At 39.2% G+C, this 10,073-nt stretch overlaps 1 protein-coding gene across 6 annotated transcripts in view; it reads left to right on the top strand.

Moving 5' to 3' along the window:
* Positions 1 to 10,073, top strand: part of PRUNE2 (prune homolog 2 with BCH domain) — a 310,553-nt gene that overhangs the window by 237,817 nt on the left and 62,663 nt on the right. For all 6 annotated transcript variants that reach the window (XM_017543262.2, XM_017543259.2, XM_017543257.2 and 3 more), the window contains exons 10-11: positions 3,587 to 3,669; positions 6,706 to 6,906. In XM_017543262.2, coding sequence (XP_017398751.1) covers positions 3,587 to 3,669; positions 6,706 to 6,906 — 284 coding nt within the window. The remainder of the gene's footprint in view (positions 1 to 3,586; positions 3,670 to 6,705; positions 6,907 to 10,073) is intronic.

Genomic DNA, 10,073 nt, shown 5'->3' with positions numbered 1-10,073 from the left:
AAAAAAAAAAAAAAAAAAAAAACATATAGAATACTTAAAAGCATTCAATGTCTTTTCATGCTTTTTGTCCCTATTCATTAAAACATTCTTTGATGCTTTAGCAATCCAGACATGAAGATGTTTACTGTCAATATGAATCTGGGCTATGAATGTGGAAAATGGGTTACCTAAATCAGGAAGATTTTGAGATAGTAAGTTGGGCTAGACTGTAATGTGGTAACAAATAACTACAGTATCTCAGGGCAAAATACAACAAACACAACAAAAGTTTATTTCTTGTTTACATTTCCAACAAGCTTTGGGCGAGACCTCAGCTCATCAGAGGCACTGGGAACACAGCCTGGTAGAGCCCCTCCACAGCCACCAAGCTGGGAAGAGGATGTAGCTCCTCACACGCTAGCTCCTAAGCCTTCTGCTCAGAATCAACATCTCTCCCTTCCACCCTTTCTTCATTAGCCAGAGCAAGTCATGTGGGCACCCTAATTTCAAAGGGGACAGGAAAGTGCAATACTACCATGCATTCCAAAGGCTGAGAGCCAGAAATATTTAGTGAGGATCAATATGTCATAACACATCGATCTTCTAACACACATGGTGTTGTCATAGTAACCATCCAGCAAAGAAACGGTGAAGCAGTTTTAATACATCCTCTAGATGGAGACATGTAGCTGGTTCAGCCATAGTACAGCCAGACTTGTGTTTACAACTCCCTCAACTTCTTGGTTAGCTCCATTCTGAAATTCAAAATTAAGTAGAGTCTACAGATGGATAAAGTAAAATACAGACCTTTACACTGGACTGATTTATTACCTACCAGATCCTGAGAGGCTTCAGTGGTTGATGGTAAAACTGCTGTCCTGCTTTCATCACCAACTGCTTGGTTTGGCCACTTCATTTCTGCAAACGTTTATGGGCTTAATGTATGAATGTGGTTGAAGTATTCACAAAGAGTGTGACTTGAGTTTCTCTTAATTTGCTTCTAGGCTGTTCTGGCTCAGGTTTCCCTCTGTCCCAGGGGTTTTCTAAGATGTCCCTGTAGCCTTCTTTAATATCCATGGGTTTGTGTGAATCCGTCTCCTTGGGTCGTCCACTGATCACAGGCTTCAGCATTTTTCTTCCCCCAGTGCATGCCAACACGGGCTTTCCTGCACCTTCTTCACAAGGTCTCTGCTTTGTGTTGAAAAGGAGCACTGATGGGCAAAGGCTCTATTTTCTAACATCAGTGAGTTGAGGAGCATTACTAGGTTCTATGGAGATTTGTGCAGTAATGAGATTCTCTCTTATCTGGGCTAATGCCCAAATTATACTGACCTTAATTATAATTTGTCCAATCATGACACATACTTCAATTCAACCACTGCTTCTGGTACTATATTTTAAGTGGAGGGTATATGATACTTTAAACTCAGACAGTGCTTTATGACTTAGAGAGCACTTTTATTGGTATTATATTTATTCTCCACAGTCACTGTGATATTGGGTATTATCCCCTTTTAAAATCACAGAAATGGTCAACTAATCTCAGAGTTAATCAGCTTGTCAATACTGGCAGGAGCACTATAACTCAAAACTAAAACCTCATACCCAGGCAGGACTCCTGCAATGATTTCATGATGTTGCCCATAATTCACAAATTTTTTTTCAATCTAAAACTTACGCTGATCCTATTTTAAAACCATCATATGTATTTTGAGACTAAGGCCCACATCCTGTGTGCTCTGTCAGGCAGATAAAAATCTGATGTCTTTATTTTTTGTTCAAGGTTGACTTTTAGGCAGAGAACTAGAAAAACAATGCACATGTGCATTTAGAGTATTTCAGGCTTATTAATTCAACCCAACACAGTAAGTGGTAGAACTGATTTCAATCCAGCTGCTCTTAATAGCAACATTTTGCTACTTGACAGGTATGAGAGGTTTGATGTCAAGGAGAGCACACAAAATGAGAAAGATCACTGTAAGGAATTCCAAAAAAACTGCAGGATCTTGGGAAACCCAGATATTTGTCTTTCTAGGACCCAGGACTTTCAAAACTGGGGCATAGTGCAGACCTTCTCTTTGCACGCCTCCCCTACATTTGTTGCTGAATAACATGGTTTGCTTCCACCTATCATAGTGTTATATAGTGTAACCTGTTTGGCACACGTTATCTTGCTCCTGCTGATACATTATTGTCTGTCTTCCATGCCAACGTCTTGCATGCTCTTTTGCTACCAGGACACAGGTCTAGTTTTAGAAAATACACAGGGTCAAAGCCACAAAAAGAATGTGGACAAAGAAACTCCCTCATGCTGAGCTTTTGAAAGGGGTCTCAGGAGTTGGTGGGTAAGTACACAGGCACTTGGCTCTATCTAGGGGAGCAGGACTGAGTTCTTGGAGGTAGAGGTCATTGTATCGACTTCATCATCCCAACTCCGCCATGAGAATTTGTTTTGTTCCGCTATATCCTCAGCACATAGTAGACACTCAATAGATATTTGTTGAATAAATGAAGCAAATGCAGTAATCACTAAGGGTGCAGATTCTTTTCTTTCACTGTAGTGCTTTATTGACAGTATGGGATTTGACTTACATCCTGGAGAAGTAGATTAAACTCCAAAGGTTTGGTAGATCCAGCATTACAAAGAGCAAAGTATAGTAAGAGAGGGAGAAGGGGACTAAATAAAGAACTTTAACAAGTTTTATCATGTTTAAAATTAGGTTATTGCCCGTGTCTTAAGGATTCACCCTAGGTGAATGAAATTACGTGGAATTCACCAAGAAGAAAAATATATTATCATGGTAAATGGGGACTTACTGACCAAAGGCCCAGGGATAAGAATAAGTCAAGAGAAATTTATCATGAACAGTGGTCAGCTTCCTAGAAAAGCATATAGATTCGTCACAATTTTCTTCAGTATTTCCTATCTTCCTACACTTTTCTTACCAAATGAGCTAATACAAATGGTCATGGCCTCAGCACTGATTAGAAACAAGAGGTGGAAAGTCATGACCAGAGCCATCTTCACCAACATATAATCACAATGACTCTTTCAATATTCAAAAAAGGAAGACAAATAACGTTAGCCCATGCCTGTTCAGGAGTGTTAGGCACTTTCCTTTTGTAGCTTAATCTGTAAACAATCTGGTAAAGTAGGTGGCAAATCCCTAGTTTACAAATTAAAACTGAGATCAACAGAGCATGCTCTCCCTCTGTCCAGTGCAATTTAATGCTCAAGTTTACAGAGCAAGAAATGCATACAAAGCACATATATTGACCCTGTTGTTAAAAAAAATATATATATATATAATGTCCTTGAAGTATATTTTATTAGTTGTTTGCATTTCCTATTTCTGAGTATCTTGCTTGGTGTCTGTTTACTTAAGCGAGCTCGTAGCAGTGACTTGATGTGTGGTGTCCCTCATTCTCATTCACTGTAACTGCAGAAAGTCTTTAATTTGGGACCACTTACAGTGGATTCAGCCCCCATACATGGTATATTTTAAGTGAGTTGAAGATGTTATCTTGGACTCTCTGGGTTTCCTTTTCAAAAGAAATAAAGTCCTTCACAATTGCTGACTCTGTTTGCTTTGCTTTTTCTTTGCAGACCACTGTCAGAGGATGTAGGAATGGACATCCCCTTTGAAGAGGGAGTGCTAAGTTTACCCAGTGCTGCAGACATGAGGCCTGGTGAGAGCAGCCATTGTTCATTTCCTTCAGTGGTATTCTAAATTCCAACGTTTTCATTATCCAGTGAAAGACTTATTTCCTTTGCATCTAACTCGTGATTTCAGTGATAAAAATGAGAGGAAAAAAGAAATGTGTGAGATGAAGGTGTCAGGCTGCATTTGGTTAATTTAAGAGTTGGCCTGAATATTGATTCTGGCTGGTGTGGGCTGCATTTTTTCTCCTAGGCCACAGCCTTGTCTGCCAATGTTTTCAGTTCCTGTGATAATTGGCTACTGTACATCGTACCAAAATCTGACTAATGTCTAAGTTTCCCACATTACACGTAATTGTGCCAATGTTTAAATTTGAAAATGTGATATGTCAAGAATGCTCAGTATCCTGACTGTCATAAACCACAACCAAGACAACAACAAAAAAACAACCACCCTACATTTTAGGGATTTACAACCCAAGGCATACACAAAAAGGAATTTAATTTTTCAGTTGCAATTTGCATGACTCTCGCTCTGTTCCAGGGTCATTCTCTTGCATGACACCAACTCCAGGATCATACCAAGATCCTGAATCATGTATCCTCAGCCAAGCCTACAGTGTGCTAGGAAGAAGAAAGGCAATTGCGTTTGTTTTCTGTTATAGTATTTGAAACGCATTCTTTAAAATGCTAGTCATGTAACAGAATTATTTCTAAATGTTCTATGGCCAGATATGCTTGGTAACCACAGTATGTTTATTTGAATCTTCAAAGTGCACAGTGTACTTTTGAATGATAAGAACACTAAGGCTGTGGTTATCTGATACGGTAAGCAGCTAGTCACACGTGGCTATTTAATTATAATGAAAAATAATTTTTAAAATGCCCTTCTGCCGTTGCACTAGCCACATTTCAAGTGCTCAGTCACCACATACAGAACATTTTCATCATCACACAGAATTATTTGGGGCATCATTGCTCCATAAATTCTTGAACTATAGAAACTCAGTGTTGAAACTTACTGGTCAATAGAAACTTTTTTCAAGTAATACATAAAACCATTACCTGGAACAGAGTTTGGGTGATGTTCCATTCAGAAAAGAAAAAGCTTAATCACAAGGGAACAGTGCCAATTTCCCTAGGACAAGGCCAGAGCTAGAATTCCAGAGTTGAAGGGTATAGCAGACTCTTCAAAATACGTCATGCTTGGGACACCTGTCATTTCTGGTTTTAGATGAAGGCAACAAACTGTTTTCTCCTACTCTCACACTGAGCACATCTGTGACCAGATGTGTAGGGTTTTTTTTTGTTTTGTTTTGTCTTTGTGCCACACACCAAGCAATTTCTAGTGAACACCAGCTGGGTGTCCTATAATTCAGTTCTGATACTATTTGCCTTAGGAAATGACAAGGGTTTTAAGACCTCTGTGCCTGGAACCAGGGCCAAAGGCCAAATACATTTCTTCTTATACTACAGTAGGTTCTCTCTCTACCTTTATTTTGTTGATTTATGCTTGGTTAAAAATGACTTCCCCAGCTCTATTTCTATGAAATGAAAAGCAGCATAGATGCATACTATAATGAAAGGAGGGAGCCTACATGTAAGATTATCACTTATGGCCGGGCGCGGTGGCTCACGCCTGTAATCCCAGCACTTTGGGAGGCCGAGGTGGGTGGATCACGAGGTCAAGAGATCGAGACCATCCTGGTCAACATGGTGAAACCCCGTCTCTACTAAAAATACAAAAAATTAGCTGGGCATGGTGGTGCGTGCCTGTAATCCCAGCCACTCAGGAGGCTGAGGCAGGAGAATTGCCTGAACCCAGGAGGCGGAGGTTGCGGTGAGCCGAGATCGCGCCATTGCACTCCAGCCTGGGTAACATGAGTGAAACTCCGCCTCAAAAAAAAAAAAAAAAGATTATCACTTATGTTCTGGGAACCAATGTCAAGTGAGATTGGCATAAGAGCTGGTGACTGCTTGGGTGAGTTCAAAGAATGTTACCTGGGAGGATAATTCAGCTAGGTAAAGGGCAGTGAAGATCATATACAGAGTTGTCAGGACCTAAGGGAAGTATTTTGGGAGTGTCTGTGAACATGACAAAGTTCTTAATCTGCATTCCATAGGAGCAAAGTCAACATGAATCATTAGAAAATATAGTTGGCCCTCTGTATCCAACGTTCTAAATCCATGGATTCAACAAACCACAGAAGAAAAATATTCGAAGAAAAAAAATTGCATCTGTACTGAACATGTACAGACCTTTTTCGTGGTCATTGTTTTCTAAACAATACAGTGCAACAACTATTTACATTGTATTAGGTATCATAATTATTCTAAAGGTGATTTAAAGTATACAGGGAGATGTGCATTGGTAATATGTCAACACTACACCATTTTATGTCAGGGACTTGAACATCTATAGATTTTGGTATCCACCAGGCGTCCTGGAATCAATCCCTTACGGATATCAAGGGACAACTGTATACGTAAGCTTAACTGTTTTTTCTAATGCAATATACTGCATGAAAATTCAGTTCAATATTATAGCAATTTCAAGTTTTCAGACTTGAACAGGGAAATTCTTAAAAACTAGTTATCTCCCCATTTAGCAATAGCTCCTACTTCCTGTTTCTATGTGGCCAAGGCTGAGGAGGTTGGGAGGATCCAGTTTCTGAGGGCTGCTTTCAAGAAGGATGTCTAAATCTCATACAAGGATTTCTATCAGGTCTGCTTTTGCTGAAAGGACTTTAAAAATGTTTTCCATGGGGGCCAAACTCACTCTTGACAGCCACATATAGGTTAAGTATCCCTTACTTAAATGCTTGGACCAGAGTATTTCAGATTTGGGATTTTTTCAGATTTTGGAATATTTGGATTATACTTACTGGTTGAACATCCCAAATACAAAATTCTGAAATCCAAAATACTCTGGTGAGTATTTCCTTGGTGCATCATGCTGGCACTCAAAAAGTTTCAGATTTTGGAGCATTTGGGATTTTGAATTTTTGGATTTATATTGCTCCCCTGGTTTAATACTTGATGTTGTTGTTCTCTTTCTTCTTTAGAACCTCCTAATTCTCTGGATCTTAATGGCACTCATCCTCAGAGAATCAAGCTCACAGCTCCAAATATCAATCTTTCTCTGGACCAAAGTGAAGGATCTATTCTTTCTGATGATAACTTGGACAGTCCAGATGAAATTGACATCAATGTGGATGAACTCGATACTCCTGATGAAGCAGATTCTTTTGAGTACACTGGCCATGGTAAGTCGCTAAGTTGGCAAGGCCAAAGTTAAATGCTAAGCAAAATATTTTCTAACTAACCTCTCATCTTTGTGCCAGTGGATCATTTCTGTGATTTCTAGAAGCTTCTGTTTGTATGTCAGGTCATAGGTGGCCATGATTGACAGTTTGGAGCTTGACAAAGTATAGGTCACAGAGGTCATATATAACCATTGCTCTTTATTAACCTCTACTCTGTGCTAGCATTTATGCTAGGCACTGGTGCTAAAGGAAGACTGTTAGATGCTGTGTTGTCAGACCTGGGACTGGGTTTGCAGAGGAAGAGAATTTCATCCGGATGGTACAGTTTGAAGAAGAGAAATCAGAGCCTGGCAATTTGTTGTATAAGTTCCCACTGTCTGCAGTGTTCTTTTTGTTTTGTTTTGTTTTGTTTTTGAGATGGAGTCTCACTCTGTAGCCCAAGTTGGAGTGCAATGGAATGATCTCAGCTCACTGCAACCTCTGCCTCCCTGGTTCAAGCGATTCTCCTGCATCAGCCTCCTGAGTAGGTGGGATTACAGGCGCCCACCAGTACGCCTGGCTAATTTTTGTATTTTTAGTAGAGATGGGGTTTCACCATGTTAGTCAGGCTGGTCTCGAACTCCTGACCTCAGGTGATCTACCCACCTCGGCCTCCCAAACTGCTGAAATTACAGGCATGAGCCACCACGCCTGACTTGTCTGCAATGTTCTTTTCCCCAGGTCCTTACATGACTGACTCCTCTTTATTTAGATGTTAATCAGATGTCACCTCCTCAGAGAGGTCTTCCTTGCCTTCTATAATCAAAGGTGCTTCCCATTTCCCTAATCCCACCACCTAGTCACTCTCTGTCCCAGTATTCATTTTATTTTTCATGTACCATTAATTCAAATTGTATTATTTAACTATTTGTTTGCATCTTTATAGCCTTTCTCCTACCACTTGGATGTGTGCTCCATGAGAGCAAGGACTTTATGTTTGATCTGGCATCTCCAGTAAAGTAGAAAGGAAGAAGGGATGGTTTAGAGGGAGTGGGAGAAATGATGAAAAGGAGATAATTAAAAGTCGTCAGATCATCCAAGGCTGACACTCCTGATATGAACATCAGTCTTTAGTTTTTTCTCTTGCTCTCTGAAATTTGGTTTAAGAAATATGTACAAATATAAAGCATTTGCTTTTTTTTTTTTTTTTAATGTCTGGCATTATATAGTTTCTGTTTCAGTACTAGCCAGGGTGGAATTCTCTGAAGTTATAATATTTGAAAGTGAAAGTGAGAGAGTCTGGGACACATCTGTTGCTTTTACTCATTTTAAAAATTCACACAATCTTAAAAGCAATACAGTCCCACAGTTAAGTGATGGCCTGACTTTTAGAGACCTGCTAGTTCCAGCAGTTCCACTCCTAGAAGAGCATAATTAGAAAATTCACCAAATTAGCTAATTATTTCAACCAATGGTCACTGAGCCAACAGGGCTGCTACCATGACCAGCGTAGGTGAGACTACCTTGACAGAACTTAAGGCTTTATTTCCTCAAGTTAAAAAAGAAAAAAAAAAAAGGAAATGGCTAAACTCCTTGTTTTATAGTCTATTATGCTTAAGTAGAAAATTTTTTTTTCTTTTTCTTTTTCTTGTTTTTTTTGAGACAGAGTCTCACTCTGTCATCCAGGCTAGAGTGCAGTGGTGTGATCTCGGCTCACTGCAACCTCTGCCTCCTGGGTTCAAATGATTCTCCTGCCTCAGACTCCCAAGTAGCTAGGACTACAGGCACGTGCCACCAGGCCTGGCTAATTTTTGTATTTTTAGTAGAGATGGGGTTTCACCCCGCTGGCTAGGCTGGTCTCAAACTTCCGACCTTGTGATCCACTGGCCTGGGCCTCCCAAAGTGCTAGGATTACAGATGTAAGCCACCACTCCTGGCCAGCTAGAGATTTTTTTTCCCCATAAGTTATTGAGGTACAAGTGGTATTCAGTTACATGAGTAAATTCTTCAGTACGAGTAGAGATTTTATATTGCATTTTTATCATGTGTGAATTTCTATAGTTATCTGGGTATTTGAGTCTGTAGGTGGAAATACACAAATAGGCGGTGAAAGAAGGTCTGGAATTTGTATTCTTTCCTGTCATCCCAAAGAGTCTTCAGCAGCTCCTCTGTCCATCCCAGTTGCCCCTACCAGCACCTGCTGTTTTCCAGCTAATATATTAAAACCCCACTGAAGACTATGGCATGACCCTACTGGCCCCTCCCTAGCCTCCGCATTTGCTTCCCTGTTGCCAGAAGAGCTGTGTCACACCACATCTGAACGTTTTATTTTTATACACAGTAAAACTGTCAAGCAAAGCAGTGGTGGCTGAGCAAGCTGGTAATTAATGCTGTCACTTGCTGACATGGCTCTTTTAATTTAGTTGACATAGCTATGTTGAAAGAACCAGTTTAATGGCCACAACCCTGCTTTTAGGTCTTAAATGCAAAGGACAGAATTGGAAAGTAAGTGAATTTTAAAATCTACCTTAATTTTCAAATGAAAGGTATATGGTCAGATGTTTTAAACAAAAACATGAAACTTTGAAAACACAGAGTACCTCTGAAGAGCTGTATTTTGTAAACACGAGGTTATGAATAAATGACTGTATAAGAGGGCTGGATTATAAATATATTTTAGTCCTGAAGTATGAAATTAATGCTTGAAAGCAGCCTGTTTCTTGGGTTTCTCGTGTGAGCATTTTGAACCAGGCATACACACTCTAAACAAAATAGGGGTTTTTAAGGTATAGTTTTTCAAAAACATTTGGTCTATAATTTATTTTCTTTTAATGAACACTTTATTTTTCATTTATATTACATTTTTCATTTGTATATTTTCATTATGTATTTTTCATTTATGTTTCATTATATGTTATATATTACGTATTTTCATTATATATTTTTCATTTATATATTTTAAATTATGTATTATACACTTCATCATGTATTTCATTATATATTTTTCATTTCATTTATTTCATTTTATAGATGAGAACACTGAAGCACAGAGAAGTTAAGTAATTTGCCTAAGTCACACAGCTAGTTGTTGCTCTTATTTCCTGGCCCATGCTGCTTCACAGTGAATATGCTAACAATGAATGGGAAAGAGTCTGTTACTAGATTGGGCTTACATACTTGAAGCCAAA

Source organism: Cebus imitator, unplaced genomic scaffold (assembly GCF_001604975.1).
Source record: "Cebus imitator isolate Cc_AM_T3 unplaced genomic scaffold, Cebus_imitator-1.0 Scaffold150, whole genome shotgun sequence".
Classification (NCBI taxonomy): Eukaryota; Metazoa; Chordata; class Mammalia; order Primates; family Cebidae; genus Cebus; species Cebus imitator.
This window is presented reverse-complemented; position numbering and strand designations above follow the sequence as displayed.